This window comes from Aptenodytes forsteri, unplaced genomic scaffold, assembly GCF_000699145.1.
Source record: "Aptenodytes forsteri isolate BGI_AS27 unplaced genomic scaffold, ASM69914v1 Scaffold5, whole genome shotgun sequence".
Classification (NCBI taxonomy): Eukaryota; Metazoa; Chordata; class Aves; order Sphenisciformes; family Spheniscidae; genus Aptenodytes; species Aptenodytes forsteri.
In genome coordinates, this window is record NW_008795672.1 from 3959469 (window position 1) to 3976934 (window position 17466).

The 17466-nt window shown below is 43.0% G+C and overlaps 1 protein-coding gene across 2 annotated transcripts in view; it reads left to right on the plus strand.

Annotated features, from left to right (window-relative positions):
• The window catches only part of SNAP25 (synaptosome associated protein 25), a 32131-nt gene that overhangs the window by 9826 nt on the left and 4839 nt on the right, over positions 1-17466 (plus strand). The window contains exons 3-6 of one of the 2 annotated variants that reach the window (XM_009282524.1): positions 459-507; positions 8960-9077; positions 13332-13457; positions 15590-15734. In XM_009282524.1, the coding sequence (XP_009280799.1) occupies positions 459-507; positions 8960-9077; positions 13332-13457; positions 15590-15734 (438 nt within the window). Of the gene's footprint in view, positions 1-458; positions 508-8959; positions 9078-9214; positions 9333-13331; positions 13458-15589; positions 15735-17466 lie in introns of both variants that reach the window. The other variant, XM_009282523.2, reaches the window with a different exon arrangement.

Sequence of the window (17466 nt, forward strand, 5' to 3'; positions counted from 1 at the left end):
CTCCTGTGGGATGAACATACACCTGCAATGTCAACATCCCCTTCTTCCCTCCTCCTGTGGGATGAACATACACCTGCAATGTCAACACCCCCTTCTTCCCTTCTCCTGCTTCAGAGGACTTGGAGATGAACCCTCTCTTTTTAGAAATTACTCTTGTGTAAAGAGATTATTTTAAGCTTAAAGTCCAGGACTTTGTGTTTTCTGCAGTATCCCAGTGAATCCTGAACGATTGATGGCACAACTGAGAGTACCCAGTTCCTCGTACGCTGTCCAGGCACATAAGGTCTTTGGACTGTGCCACCAGTCCCTTATGACCTTGTCACTCCTCTCACTGTTTTTCTTTTGTCTTCCTATGTCCCGTGTCTAGGGCTGAGTGTTCCCTCACTGATCTCTCTTTCTCTCTCTCTCTTTCTTCTGCCCCTCTCTCTCCTTACCTTGCTACCACTATTGGGATGTAGAGTAAAGATGCTGGTATCAGGACTTTGGTTATGTTGGATGAGCAAGGAGGTAAGTTCAGATTGCTTCAGTAAGGAAGTATAACCATTCTCAAAGTACTGTACTAACTGTGTGCAATCCTGAAAACGAGTGCCGTAAAACACATGTGGTTGTGCATGAGAACCCAAGAATCTCTTTGCCTTTAGCTTTGTTGTCTGGCAGAGGAACGTACAATAGCTGTGTAATAGTCTGCACTTCTTTTGATCTGTTTCCCATTAATGTCAAAGAGAGCTGCAGGCTGAACTCATCCAAATCATCATTTTTTCAGCAAGCTTTGGGTCAAGATCCAGCTACACAATGGGAAGATTTGCCTCCATAAGTGTAAAATCCAACATTATTTACGCAGGTGCTATGTAATTTTCTCTCTCGTTTTAGCTACCAGTGAAAAACATGCATTAAATGCAACCCAAAAGAAGGTAAAACAGGTTTAGCTTGTGTAAAACTCAGTTGCTTTTTGTACAGAAATGTCAGTGAGGATAACAGGAATTTAACATTAAAAGCTACGACACGATCAGCTCGTTACAATTGACCATATAGGAGCTTTCAAGTTTAGACAAGTCCCTGTCTGTGGATGACAGTGACAAAGACAGAGCTAGATATATTCAATACATTCCAGGAAATTACATTTTTGCCCTTCATAATATTACAAAGAAGCAGGTAGTTTCCCCCCTGCAACAGAACTAGTAAGTTGTCGTCTGCTGCAGACCCACAGCACCAGCAAAATGGCGTCTCCAAAGAGAAGTTAAATCAACAGAGCATAAATTTCTGCTACTCTATATCAAACCAGCCCCCCAAAAGCCCTTGTTATTATTTACCATGTGGCATGATACAAAACTGTATTAGGAAATGTTTTCTACAGAGGTAATGCTATATCACTCATCAAGCCCAGGCAACAATTACGGGCAACGGTACGGCATTGCTGGAAAATGGACTGCAGAACCTGACAGACCCCTTTCGTCTGTCATGTCCCTGCCTCTGCGGCACTAAAATGAATGAAAAGTAATAACAGGACCTAAACAGAAAGTATTTTCTTCTATTTGCTTTTATATATTGTATGTCTCATTGCTTTCCCCCTCCTCCCCCTTTAGGGAAAAGAATTTAACCTAACCAAATTTTGTCGCATCAATTTGTCTCGACAAGAAAAAAATGACAGAGAATATTTTGTTGTCTTCAAAACTTTTTTTCGGAGTAACAGCAGTAAAAGAACTATCACTGAATACAGAAAACCAGAAATTACGTATGTTGAAACAGATATGGCACCTGTCTAAATAATGTGTTTTGTTTCAGAAGTGAATTATACAGTTAAAATAAATCACAAATACTGCCAGAAGATGTCTGTAAATACCCAGGTGTGTCTTGCAATGTAATTCACAGGCAGGCCAGCAGAAAATTTAGTGGTTCCTATACCTTCCCTTTTGTTTAGTCTTGGGCAAGTACGTTTCTGTTCTTTAACTGTTATTTTTCCACAGGTTGCTAGGGGGGGTTATTTTGTTTTTAACCCTGAATTTTGTTTTTTACTTTGGAGTTCTACTGTTGCTAAACCCCTGTACGCACACGTCGTCCCACCGACTCTCTAGTCATGCTAGGAAGGACGGTCCGTGTGAGCCAAGGAGCTGAGGCTGGACCCACTGACCTCTTTGGAGTCCAGGGAACTCAGTATTAAATTCTCATAGACAGTAAAACCTGAAAAGTATATTGTATGGCCAGAGATGCAGTTAGTCAATACCTACAGGAAAGAACCAGACAATTTAAAAGCCTCTTTAAACTGGTTATGGTCATGCCTTAAGTGGTTCAGTAAATTAAGCTTGTGACTATAGTATGGATTTCTCAAGGAAAACAGCCTAACAATGCTACAAACTCTGGGAATATTGTAACCACTGTACTATGTTAAATGTCTAATTAAGTTTTGTCCATTTTAGCCATATGCAGCTGTAATAATTCCTGATTTATTTTTTTTTTTATTTTAGCGATAAAGGACTTACTATATTATTGGGCAAAATACGCTAATGATGACTTTGAACCCTCTGTAATTAGTGCAATGTGTGCAACTCACGGATGTCTCTGCAGATTATCAGATTAAGGAAATAATTTGCTAACACTGCCATGTGATCTCTTTTCAGCTGACTGCACAAGTCACTTAAGATTATTAGGTGTTAAATAGACAAAAAACATGACATTGATCTTTCCAGTGGGCGGCAAGCAGAATATCTAATCTCTGCAGTTGCTTGAAGCTCTATTTCTAGGTTTCCTTACAAAATTGCTTGCTTTGAAGTTAAACAGACCTTACAAAGAAAACTTCTTTGAGCTGATCTCAATCTAAATAACACAAAGCAGAACTCATTTTCTGATATCAATAAGCCGAAGTCTTTAGGATCATAAAAGGAAAGAAGTCAACGTAATTTTACAATACTAGGTATTTATACAATAAAGCCAGTCTGGCTAGCTCCTGTTGCCTAAACGTTTAGCACAGCTGGCTGCGCAGCAGACCACAGAGTCTGTTATGACCCTACAGAGATGTGGAGCTTCACAAGAGCTTTCATTACTCCTGTTTCCCAGAGAATGGGACTGCCATAAAAACCAGAGACCTCCTCCCAGTGCCCTTTGAAGGCACTGGGAATCTGAGCGGGCTTTTGGAGTTGTCCCTCTGCAATACCAAGAGTTATCCATTTTTGAGCCAGGTATTGTCACCCAAACCAGTTCAACACAGTTCTTCCCCTGGGGAGCCCACAGGAAGGAGCTAAGAGGTTAGATTCTCCTTGTTGAGATTTTTTTCATCAGTGAGAAAGTCTTTCCCAGACCCTACGTGCATCCATAATGGTTACATTTTTTTTTAAACCTGGCCTCGAGTCAAGCTCCCTTAATTAATTATTTAAATATAGATATGTACATAATGCTTTAAACTAAAATATTTACATTTTACACTGAAACTGTCATGTTGCAAAGGATTATTGAGCAGTGGCAATTGCTCCGCTTCATTAAATATGTCTTTGAAACATGCTAGCTTAGAAAAATGTTAACATTTGGATGCATGCTGGTTAAAAGCAGACCGTAGAAATCAAACTGATAGCACAAAGTGGGGATATGAAGATAAACCTGAATTGCAGACATAGCAGGGGTCCCAGAGCGGCAGCTCTCTTCCTCCAAAGGAAACTCCCACCACCTGGGAGTTTCGGCAGGCAGAGAGATTTGGACCTTCAAGGACCTTTTTTTGTATGCTGATGTCCTCATGCAGTTTATTACAAAAGAATTTTGTTCTTGTATTCAAAATGGGGTGGAGGGGAGAAACTTTTCCAATAACAACAGTAGCAGCACAGCCATTTTTCATCCAAGGCAAGATAGAGGAATATCCACAACTTTGATAAGCCACAAAGAAAACGTCAATGCAACTGAAATTTTCTCCCTGCGCCGCACCAACAGCAAATGCACAGCCAGCAATGCCGGAGAACGCAGAGAGTAGCTTGATCTACCCAGCAGATCTGTACTCCAGATCAAGTTGAAGCATGGAGAAAAAAATTTAGAATAACTGGGTGACCCTACAAGCAAAAGGGTTGACACCAAGTGATGGTGCCCGTGCTAGCTGACCTCTACAGTTCTTGCATGAGTTCCAAGTTTTACAGTTTTGTATGAGTTATGGCTGGCCTGTTTCTACGGCACTGGAGAAACAACTGCAGTAAATACGAAGATAATTACCATTCCTTTCCCTCAGAGAGCAAAATTATGGCCCCTTGCGCAGGCGCCTTCCCCAGCTTATCTCCTATTCAACAGCTACCACGAAAATTGATAGGCAGTGAGATGCCAAAAGCAGAGTTGCTAGAGGCGCCCAGCCACACCTATGAGCTGAGCTGATCACAGTCAGAAATGGTTTGCTTATCAGTGAAAAAAATGGTAACTATCAACTATTCCAGATTCTACAGGGAAAATGGTATTAATTATGTTGAAAGTGTAGTGCAGAAGAAAAGACAAACGTCCCCCCCGCAAAAGCAGGTTGTGCCTTGCCTACTGCTATTTTTAGCACAGCTACACGCGGGCTCACAAGCACTCCCCGCCAGCTTTCTTCCATTCCTACTTGTGCTTAGCAGTGCCTTTCAGAGAGGAGCTAGGTCAAGACTCAGGATTTCTGAAAAGGCTGTTCTAGAAATGTACAGCGCTCCGATACGATACTCCTTTCTGGGAAATGGGATCACCGAGTATCGTTGGAAATAGTCAATCTGCCGACTCTCTTTCAGATTCAGCCCTCTTGTATGCAATTATGATTACAACGTGTTCTTAGATGTCCTTTTTATTTTTTCTTTCTCTAATTAAAATTGTCCTTGGTGGAAATTGCTTCATTGCACAATACTCCAGGCAAGGTGCAAGTTCCATTCTCCACAGGCATTTAACTGACATTCAAGCACAGGCCCCAGATCCTGGACACTAGTCAAGGAACATTTGTTATAAATTACAGACGGGGATGCAAAGGTGGAGCAACACCACGCTTGCCCCGTCCTGGTCCTGCATCCAACGCTGTGTTAAGATGCTTTTGCAGCTGCGTTTGCTCAAGAGACCACGGGAGCAGCTGAGGGATGGCCTTGCTACAGCTTCCCTCTCCCAGCCGCTTCCCCAGATCGGTCACAGAGTGGGGATTTGCCAGGCTGTTACGGAAGATCCTGGCAAAGGCCCACTGGCAAAGGGCCACAATGCTACGGTAAAACTAACAGGACTGGCTTATGGTCCCTCAGTTGCCTACGGTTTTAATACAGAAGTAATTCATAAGTATAACAGTACAGGTAAAAAAATATCCTTGTTTGTATCCTAAGATATGCCGTTAGTTTGCTGTAAGGTCTGGAAGAAGATATATGGCCACTATGTTTGAATCACGGTGACATTCCCAGACGTAAAAGGCTATCAATATGCAAAAAGGGCTAATAATTAGCAGAGCTTCCCGGCAAAAAAAATGAAGGAAAACTCAATGAAACATACCTCTGATGTGCATTCTGCTTCCAGGCAACGCCAATTCTCTTATATATCGTATATGATATATGAACATATATATAGATGTAGTATATTCAAAGAATACTGCAACAAACTATCAAAAGATGTTTAAACTCTGACCTTGAAGTGCTCCTCTAAATGGGAGATAAAGGACATGATCTTTTTTAGTTGTGAATTTGAGTAGGTTCATGGCAGTATATGCCAGCAGACTGGCTTCCCTGAAACCTTTAATACAGTACGCAAAGTTGGAATAGGGAAGATCTGTGAAAACAGACATTAAATTAACCTTTTGACAGCCATCTGATTTCTTACCAGCAGTGATTCATTCCGGGCCAGATTTTAATATCAGTTATACCAAAACAAATCCAGAGTGACCCCATTAAGTTAATTCCTCTATAATATTTACGCCTCAATAATTGTGGTTAGACTCATGAATCTACTTCCTTGCCTGTGGGACCGGATCTTTGACAGGTATAAATTGGTGCTGCTCCATGAAGCCAGCATAACTATGCCGATTTAAACCAGTTAACAATCCAGCCCACGACATTAACAACTAGCAAATGGTTTTAGGACCAGCAGCCGGCTGTCTAGACTTCTGGGCTACAAATATGACATGAGCTTTTTACACTGATGAGGTTTCCTTTAATGGAAGATAAATTAGTTGTGGGTCCCTTTTCTATTCAGAAATAGCATAGGCATCACACACAAATCCTGAAGCAGGATAAATTAAGTCAGGTTCCTGGAGAGAGCTATAATTTAAATTAAAGTCTTCGAGTCACGTCAAATATACTCTTCAATTACCACTCATCTATTCAGGCAGAATAGGAAACAGGGAAAGAAAGTTCAAAAGGCCCTACTACATACATGACTTCAGAGAATGGGCACCTGCGCAAGGAAACATGCTTAGACTGAAAGCCACCAGTGGTACCAAATCTAGGACTGATCCCTGGCCTTACCCGGCATTTTCTGCTGGCCAGCCAAGGCTAGGGAAATACAGGCAGCAAAACCAGTTGAAGAAAGGTCAGTACCCCTTGTCCCTCCCGGTGTCAAAATACACATGTGACAACAGCCTTCTTTTAACCGAGAGGCCTGAAAAGCAGCCGGGCTTTGCAAACACGGGTCTCACAAGCAGGAGGTGGGAATCTGCGACAGAAATTTAGCAACTCCCGTCACGCCGCATGAACCGGCATAAAAGCCAGCTCACACTCCCACAGCTGCTTCCCAGAGCAAGAGCCAGTGTTGCCCAACTATGCAGGAGCAGGCAGGACTCTCAGTTAGCGAGGAGGAGCAGGAGCACTTAGAGGAGTATCACCTTCTACCACGTACTCACATTTCTGATGAGATTGACAATCTGTGGCTACAAATATGAACCAAAGCTTCTGCTAATGCCTCCCAACCAAGATGTAAAATTACAACGTGCGTTAAAATAATCCAACCGTGGATTTCTGGTTCTTGGCTCAGCGGTTTATCCAGCAGAACTTGTGCAGTGTATCTCTCAGGTTTCCTTATTAGTTTCCCCGATCCTTTGCTCCCGTTATATGCGCCACTTTTAGAAGACTGCCAGGTAACTCTGATCCTCTAAACGTATCCTTGGATTTGGGATCAGTAACTCCTGCGGTATCAGGAGACAGGCACATCCAGCTGAGGAGAATGAGAACTGAGAGCTGAAAAGCAGATGCAGCTCGCAATACTGACATGGCACCTCTCCTTCTCAAAGCCCAGCCTCATGCAAGAATTAAAGAAAGAGCACAAGTTCAATATTTGAATTATTTCAGCTTGAATAATTTAGGCCAGGATTTTCAAGGCCCTCTAGGGGTGAGATGCCCGTCTCCCATTAAAATTAATTAAATAAAATTATTTTGAATGGGAATTGGGCATGCAAATCCTCCAGAAAGCTTTGAAAATCTAAACCTCAATTGTTATTAGAAATCCAGGTAAGAAATTAGGCCTGTTCCTGTTCCCAAAGAAGTCAAGAGGAGTTTTGTACTGACATAAATACGCACATGATTTTTTCCTAAAATGCCTTTTTTTTTTTTTCTTCTTTTCTTCTGGATAGGACTCAGTTAACATCAGGGATGACCATTAAATTCCTCCTATAACCAGTGGTCTCTTAGTTCCTTTCCTCTCAGGTCTAATTCTGTGTTTATATTTTTTTCTATTCAATACGGGGAATAGGGATGTATTTGTGTTTTACTGGGATTGCTTTACTTTGCCTCTTTAGGTACAGTTACAGTTTCTAATGGATTGAAATGCCACTCCAAGTAATTTTCTCATCCCATGTAATACTTATTTGGGTTTATCCTTCACGAAACAAATGGCGAGGCTTTCCACCCATGTAAAATGCTGTTGCTACTGCAGGCTCCACATAAGACCCCTGATCCCACTGGATCCGTATCTGTTTACACCAGCGGAGGATCCGTTCCTACAATTTTAAATTGTGGCATTCTGTTCCTCTAGGCCATTTTTCCCAGCTTTAATAGTGAAGAAATTAACACATTAAATTATTCTGAGCTACCAAGTCACTAAGAAAACCCTACATGATCGTCAGCCTTAGGTGGAAATAAGCCAAACTCTGATGCCAGCGGAGAGACAGTGTCTATATATGGCTGGTTACTGGGCTTGGTGCTTTGTAACTTGCCCTGGAGCAAAGCGGGAGTGACCCCACCGAAAACACGAGTCTTCACCCAATGCTTGCTTTCATTAGACTCCTTGGGGACAGAGACAACGAACGTCACAGCCAGTGGTCCTCTTTCAGCGAGCATCAGGCTCCTGGAGTAGTTGCAGTAGTTACATCAGGCTCCTGAGCGTTCGCTGGGGTTTCTCCTGATTTGCAGCGTCCATACCAGAAAGAAAACCAGCCCTGAGGCCATACTCAGATTAGAGATTAATATCCAATGCCAATCAAAGTGGCAGGTCTCAGTTTCCTCAGCCTCTGGAAAAAGGAGTACTTGGACACAGCTCTTAACAGCTCGCTCCATCTCTGGAACCGTTGCTACCAGCTCTCTCACTCACTAATCAAAGCAATTACGCTGCCCCAAATCACCTAATTCCAAGGCATTTGTAAGCGTAAGTAACTGAAGTATTTTCCATGGAAGGGCACCTTTTCTCTTGTATTAACATACCTAAATGCAAAATAATAACACTATCTTTCTTTCTCTTGGATGTCATTGGTGTCTTAGTAAGTGGATGTATTGTATTATGTTTCTGGACCTTAAACTTTATAACCTTTCCTTTCTACATCATTACATCTTGTTTAAATTAATATATTTCAAACATCTTCCTCCTTTGTTTTACTCTTCCCATATTAGTAAGAAACATCTTCGGCATCCAGTGCGGCACACATCCTTTCAACAATGCATCAGCGCAGATTAATGCATTGTAGTGTCATTATTAATTCAGTTCTACACGGTCATTTTTCATGTTCTATTGAAGACAAAAGCAAACAAACAAAAATACAATTCATTCCACACTGTCATCCCTTTGTCCTGACCAGAACAACTCGATCGTGTTGAAGAAGGCATGAACCATATCAACCAAGACATGAAGGAGGCCGAGAAAAATTTAAAAGATTTAGGGAAATGCTGTGGCCTTTTCATATGTCCTTGTAACAAGTAGGTACTGGGTACCGGCTCTGCTATGTGGTGTCAAGTTTTTTGTCACAGTGAATGTCTGAAGTTTTTGTCTTTTTTTTCTTTGTCCTTTTCCATCTGCTTCATTCTGTGGGGATAAAATACTTGTGTTTAATCAGAACAACTGGAACGCATCGAAGAGGGAATGGACCAAATCAATAAGGACATGAAAGAAGCAGAAAAGAATTTGACGGACCTAGGAAAATTCTGTGGTCTTTGTGTCTGTCCATGTAACAAGTAGGTGCTGCCTGCCTCATCTCTTTGAGCACTTAAGGCTGATCCCAAAAAGGCCTTGTGAAGCTCATCCTTGCTAGGCACATGGACAGGATGAGCATGTGGCATGCAGAAAGAACGATTCTGGTTCAAATGCATTCATCTCATAGCATAGACAACTGACTGGGAATTACTGTAGATGCATTAAAATCAGGCATACTGCAGTGAAAGCTTCACTGTCGACACCTTTTAATGGTAAAAGTTTCAACATTTTACACAAAGTGTACTGAGTGGTTCCATTTTCCAGCGAACAGAAACACTGGGGCTACCTTATTCCTGGAGACCCTAAATTTTGAAACGTATTTTCACGCACAAGTTTAATAAACAAAACAAAACAGCTGAAAAAATGCAGAAGAGGTCATAATAAACATTGTTCAAAATTATGGATGAAAATCACACCTTTTTCAACAGAAACAGTCCTTGATGAGATCCTGAAAGAGACATGACATTTCACAATTGGAACCCAACTTGAAATGGTTTTCATCCTGCCATAGGCAACAAATTTGAGAAAACCTGAACACGCCAAATTTCTCTCGTTTGGGTAGCACGTACACTAAGCAGAAATGTTGAAATGCATCGAATTTGCTTGCATGCCATCACACTTGAACGAAACCGTCCTCCAAGTAATGCAAAGCTTGTTTTAAATGCCAAATGAAAATGTGATGTGCGGTTACGTGGGTGTAGGAAATCGGGGACAAAGTGGACCGACAAGGATTCCTTGAGGAATGGCAAATCCAGCATGCAGTGAGCAGGCATGCAACCAGGTTACAGCGAAAACATTCGTAAAAGGTTGGCCAGAGATTGTGCGGGAAACAAAGCAGAGTGCAGTGGTTCTGCAGTATTATACTCCCTTTCTGCGCAGCACAGATACTTTGTTCACAGCCAGGGCCTGATCCTACCATGACTATCAAGACCAAATGAGAGAGAGCTGTCATGCAGTTCACTGGGTATTTTGCCAGAAATCAGAACGGTAGGACTGGGTTTCTGCCTTATCAATCGCCATTTATTTTGAAGTTAATTCCCTTGGGACACAATGCAGACACTGCCTCAGCTTTAAAAAAATAAATTTTGCTCCTGTGTACCAAGCCACGAATACTTTGGTGGGGTAAATATTTTGCCCAGAATATGCATACTGTTGTCTTGGTGTGCAGAATGGGAGAGAGGCAAGGAGGAATGGAAAGAGCTACACACACACACACACACACACAGAGCTTTTGTCAGTAGGACTGCCTGCAATTGATATCAGCTCTGATACAGGCTTTAGCCCTGCTGTCCTGCACCAGAGGACCCAGTGCAGAAGACCTGCAGGTACAACAGTATGCAGCAGAAACTTTACATCTCCCACACTCTAAAAGCTGTTGCAACTTAACGAGGAACACTGTCCTGGCTTGCTTCTCCTGGAGAAACCTGGCGTAACGCCTACCTCAAAAATTCACCCTTGAAGTACAAAAAATTCCGATGTATTTTGCAGGAATCATCATTTTTTAGAGCGGCTTTAATATTCTGTACTGTAGGACAGGCTGCTCAGAACCGACAGCCAGACCTGTGGCATGGATGGGGTTAGCACCTGACACGTGGCCTTAAAACATTTACCACTTCACTATCACGAAATCAATAGATGCAAGAACAGAAACATGCAGTCGATGTGGGCGACGTTCATTTTTAAAGGTGTCGCTTCCCTGCTTTAAGGCAGTATTCTGACCTTCGCAGTCTGCAGCCAGATTTCATAAACTAGCATTGCTAATCAGTCAATGTGTTCAGAAACAAAGTATGGATGAACAATGCTTTTAGAGACTCTTCCTTGAATCACTATGCCAGGACTCAACTGGTACAAATAAGACGATATTCTGAGAAGTGGAGTGTAGGAGGGAGAGAAATCCATACAGTTCTGGGCATCCGTATCGCCACGATCCCCTAATGCTCTTCTGGCTGGTGGTAGATTAATGGCATATATTTAAAAAAGATTAACCATTTTGCACATAACTATACTGTAATATAGAGAGTAAAAACAACTCTGTGAGCCTTACCAAAATGCAAGGCTTGATCCTACATTCTTAGGAAACCCAAAATGCCCATGGCATGAAACTTTGACTAGACTGCATTCAAAAGGACAACTGCTACTGACCATGAGCAGACCCAGACTCCACCTGTTGATTTTAATGGGAAGTCCACAAGAAAACAGAGGTCAAGTTCTGGGTGCATAAAATCATTCACCTCAAACACAGACGCTGTCTCACTCTTAAAGTTGCAGAGGTCTAAAGAACAGGCAAAAACCTGTAAATGTATGTGCAGCCAGACAACTACTTTCACTCATTTCTAGAAACGCCAAAACTGATGTATAGCTTCAGAGAACCAAGAACAAACAGCCAACCATCACCTTTTTAAGTCTTCACAAACTTTAATAGGAGATAAGCAACAAAACAGATGAGTAGGAAAGATCCTCTTTTCATCTACATTATAATTCTATATTGGAGCATGCAACACATCTTCAGGCTCGACAGAAGCTGACCTGCTTCAGGGGGCACGGAGAGAACATAACACCAGAGGTGGGTTTATTGTGTCCTTTCCCAAATCCCCCAGAAGCACGTTCAGTTTCTCCCCCAAAATCCAAGCCACAGGGCTGTTTTTATGACTGATCAGAGCTGACCAAAGAACAGGGAAACCACGGAGATTTGCAGTTCCCAACAGCTTTGTTGGAAACTGCTCCATTTCCGGAATAAAATCAAGAACTTATACCTACAGACCCCGAACACTCACACTCTCCCCTTAAAGTGTTCAATCTCATCTGACGACCCCAATGACAGCAACACTAAATATGCTGCACACGCTAATCTGCCACTGAAGGTATGCCTGGATTTTAATTTTCTATCCACGGCAGCTCAGTCAAAAATGGCTCTCTGAAAGCTAATGTAACTGTCATAAACAACAAATATAACAAGTTGCTAGGCTATTTTAAAGTCCTGTGGTTTAAAGCTCCTGAAGGAAGTGATGATCCATTTTTGCCTGTGTCTTGCTTATTGTGAAGGCTGTTACCGCTGATGCATTAAGAGTATGATGAACTATTGGGGCAACTGTGCTGAGTGAGAATGCTTCACTTCTTATTCATGCCTGTAGCTGGTGCATGAAGAAAAATGTAGAAAAATTTCCCTTTCTGATGCTAGATTGCTCGTATCTTTTCTTTTCTCCTGCGCTCATTTCACTTCTGCCTATTTTACTTTTTGTCTCTGTGGACAAAGGTTTGTACATCAACTGTCGATGTATGATTACTATTTTCAAGTACCGATATATTATTTGAAAAATCTAACGAACCCTATGAATTTTATGACAAAATCGTCCCCAAATCACCTTGGGAAAGGTTAGTGGCTTTAAATGCCTATTATGCCACATACATGTTAAAAAACGTCAACAGAAGCCCAGTCTTCTGCGCAGTAAAATGTTAAAATCTAGCCAAATCCGTTTTTCTCTAAGAGGGTGTGTTGCTGTGATGTGATGTACACACTATACTTGGCAGTTCTGTTTTTATGTCTGTCTGCCAGTGCGTTCTCTGTGTTTGATGTCAAAACGTATGTGTCACTGAAATGAAACAATGTTTTCTACTTATCTGTATTTCTTCTCCTCTTCTTTTTTCTTTTTCCTTTTTTTCTTTTTTTTTTTTTTCCTTCTTTCTTTCTGGAAACTAAGTCAACATCCAGAAACCTGTGTGCAGTGTTGTAGACCTGACAATTGCAATTCACCCTGTTGGAAACAAAACCTCTGACCATCACAGTTCTTGTGGCAGTAAAGTAAAAAAACAAAACCCCAAACCCTCCTTTAATTCAGGGTTATGATATATCGGTATACAATCAATGACCCTCTAACTGAAAACTCATTTGCTTGATTCAGCTTTTAGCTTGAAGAAGTAGAGAGTTTTGCGTTTGTCCTTGTCCACTTGATGCTTTGTTACTCATCATCTTTTTTGCATAGGCTTAAATCAAGTGATGCTTACAAAAAAGCCTGGGGCAATAATCAGGATGGTGTCGTAGCCAGCCAGCCTGCACGTGTTGTAGATGAACGGGAGCAGATGGCCATCAGTGGTGGCTTTATCCGCAGGTGAGCCTTTTTATCCACTCTTTTCTCTCTATTCTCCCCGTCACTGATATATTTAGATTTCTTCCATATGGTCATGAGTTCTGTGATGCTCATTAACTCCTTCAGTGGTGCCGGGTCGTGCGATGGAGCCAGTGTTTTTCACCGAGTGGTGGGTGCTCAGATTTAGGTTGACGGCGATTAAGAGAGGTACTAAAGGCTTCCTGTGTCCACTGTCTTCCCCTGGCCCTGTGGGTGCTTGCCTGAGCTAGTGCAAAGGATGGTTACGTTGCCAGAAATCCTGGAAGCAAGGGTCTTAGCCCTGAGAACCAGAAGATGCTTGAAGACGTGGCCCTAAACCTTCCTCCTTGAGACTACCCAGATTTGGGCAATAATAAAAGAGAAATAATATCTATTTATTTACTTCACAGCAGCAATGTGAGGTGGCAGACTGTCACGGCCAGTCAGCACTGTCCTCTGCACGCCAGCTCCCTGGCGTGAGCAATGCACTTTTCCTGGGGCCCTTTTTATGGGTCTCATTGATGACAGTCGTCCAATGCCTCAGAAATGAAGTGTCAGATAAATACTAATTTATTATTATTATGACTCAAGATATGTAGCGCTCGTTATCCATCCTTGCCAGAAGATGTACCAAAGCACCCAGCACCCCTTCCTTTCTTTTCAAAAAGGAAAAAGCCTCCGGCTCCCTGCCGAAGCACCGAGCCAAGCGCAGAACTTGAAGCACACTTTTAACTAGAGGTACACCACTTCCCTGCTGGTGACCATCCAGAAAACCTCGCTGAACGGGGAACGATGCCCCATTCCTCAGCTGCTGCAAAGCCACAGCCATGGAGAAACATCGATGCTTTAGTGGCAACCCCTGTGCACTCAAACGAAAGCCAGTTTGAAACACACAGCTCTACTAACGGCAACCAAACTGCAAGCTTTCAGCGATACATAGGGATCCAGCAATAAGTACATACTGATTACAGTGCTTATAGAGCATGTATTTAGATGACAATGCTATCAGCTGAATGGATAAAGGCATACCAGTAGGCAAAGCTTTGATCTCTGAAGATTAAGGACACTGGATTAATAAGTAATTATCTTTCCAAAAACTATTATCCACTTATTTTTTTGGCTGCTGTGATAAAGGGAAATCAGTGTGATAGAAACAATGCTGTCATGCAATCTGGAGCGTGGGATGGAGTTGCCATTTAAGTTTGCTGGGTCTGCCATTCACTTTTTTTTTTTTTTTTTATTTCTGGATGGCAGCCCCACCAAAACGAAGGCTGGGGCACGGTAACGGAATAGCAGGGAAGGAAGTTACGCTACACCGTAATTGTTCTGCAAATAGCCTGTAGCGCCCTTTTGGCACCTCCACGAACACGAATTGCACAAGAGGCTCAAAGTAGTGATTTTCTGAGTGGGACCCATGGACCTTGCTTTTCCCAGTGTCAGTCACCACACGCCTCTCCGGTCGCTGGAGAGTTGAACTGGGCCTTGGCTGAAGCACAGGTTTTCTCTTCTAAAAACCAAGCAACTGAAAAAGACGGTGCTAAGAATGAGAGACAAAGGATCTTTACTAAAGCCAGTAAATCTGAGAGGTGCTGCTTCTGTCATTTACCAGAAATACATTTAATTAAATAGGATGTTAGGTCAGGACTTTCACAGCTGAAGCAGCTCTTCCCCAAGTGTATGAGGACTGGACAGTATACACTAGCTATGGGTAGTTCAAGGAGGGGAGCTGGTATATCTTCAATTCCATCACCCTCCAGCATTTCCCACGTACTCTAACCACACACAGGTCCAAATGGAGCACCCTTTCATTCTTTCTTTGAGAAGGACCATCACTAGGAGAGAGGTACAGTATGTGGTACAGACAAGCTCGGACAGCAACACTTCCAGGAGCAGCAGACATGAGCAGTATAAATGGAGCAGGGATGAACCCAGACAATTAAGACCAACATCCAAAAAATAAGCATGTAACGATTTCGGGCTAGCTACTCATTAATCCCTTTTCTTCAAAGCTGAGCACAGCAGCACGCTCCTCAGGTGACAAGCGAAGGAGGATGCAGGGGAGGTTTTGGGTGAATCAGACTTTCAGGGGGAACCTCCTCTGTCTCTGCTTCAAATAATTGTTTTTTTGCTCCCAGGGTAACAAATGATGCCCGGGAAAATGAAATGGATGAGAACCTCGAGCAGGTCAGCGGCATCATTGGCAACTTACGTCACATGGCCCTGGACATGGGCAACGAGATCGACACACAGAATCGCCAGATTGACAGGATCATGGAGAAGGTAAGAGCTGACATTTCTAAGACGACCCCAAAAGGGGCTGTGTATTCCCTTCTGCAAGCACAGGCAGTGCATGCTGCAGTTTCTCTTCAGCTCGGAGAAGGACAAGGGACAGAAATAGCTGCTAGAGCTCTTCCCTTTTCTCCCTCCAAATCCTTGGGCCAAAGCAGAGCTCACTGCTACGGATCTTCAGTAACCTCCAGTGCAGGTTGGGTTGAACCCACGCTGTTGGGTTCGCCAGACAACAGCTGGCAAGTGGACCCCTTAGCACAAGTCAAGGCTTCTTCTCCAAGAGCTTTGGGAAAGAAGTGCCCTGAGCTATGCAGAACCACGGGGCTTGGGTCTGAATGCCCTGACTCTTCCTGGCAAGTTTTAAACCTTCCTGGACTTTCCCTTCCCTCAGAAACTCCACGAGCAATTCAGAATTGGATCACCTGTTTGGAGGACCAGTCCCAAAAAAAAGGATGGGGATTTATTAAGCAAGGATTTGCTATATGGTAACAGTGCAGCCAGTCTTGTTGTGCTGCCTGCTTATAACCACATTAGGACAGAGGTCTACCAGCTCTCTTGGTGTGTGTATGTATATATATATATGTATATGTGTACATATATATAACCGGGCCCCACATGGCCCCAGTGAAATACAAAAGCTCAGCACTAGTGTTGCAAAATCACCATCTAAAAAGGCAGAGAGCACCGTTCCAGTGCCAGACCTGCATTGCAGATTTCTGAAGCGGATAGCGGCACCCTCCAAACCCGGCTGGGAACTCGCTGCCATCCTCAGCTCCCAAGATCTGCAAGCCATCTGCATTCATACTGGCAGAGCTCCAGGCACAGGCACAGCCAGGCTGAAGTGACATAAGAGGCTAGATCTTCATCTGGTGTAAAATCAATATAACACTCGATTTCCGCTAAGATTTATGGAACCTGAGGATCTAACCCAAGGACTTATATGTGCTGCTTAGAGTTAATTCTGACCTTAAGTGGTAGAGCTTGTACTCTTGAGCCTTCTTACACGTGCAAGCGTTCTCACACGAGCAGGATGCCCATGCTCATTTTTCATGTCGATTAACTACAGCAGAGCCTAGTGAAAAAATTAAAGAAAATACTGCACTGAGGGATTCACTCAGATAGCTTTCCTTATTGGGGTTTGATTCCAGAGAGAACTGGGTGAAGTATACATTGTCTTAGAGGTGGGAAGTTCATCTCTGATAGAGAGACAGTCACATAACACATGGCTTTGCGTCGGTCAAAAGTTTTGTTTTGTAAAGCTGCATCTGTTTGACTGTGTGGTGGTTCGACCTTGGCTGGACACCAGGTGCCCACCAAAGCCGCTCTATCCCTCCCCTCCTCAGCTGGACAGGGGAGAGAAAATATAACGAAAGGCTCATGGGTTGAAATAAGGACAGGGAGAGATCATTCAGCAATTACTGTCATGGGCAAAACAGACTCGACTTGGGGAAATTCGTTTAATTTATTACCAATCAAATCAGAGGAGGGTAATGAGAAATAAAAATTAAATCTTAAAACACCTTCCCCCCACCCCTCCCTTCTTCCCGGGCTCAACTTTACTCCCAAATTCTCTACCTCCTCCCCCCGAGCCGCGCAGGGGGATGGGGAACGGGGTTGCAGTCAGTTCATCACACGTTGTCTCTGCCGCTCCTTCCTCCTCAGGGGGAGGACTCCTCACACTCTTCCCCTGCTCCAGCGTGGGGTCCCTCCCACAGGAGACAGT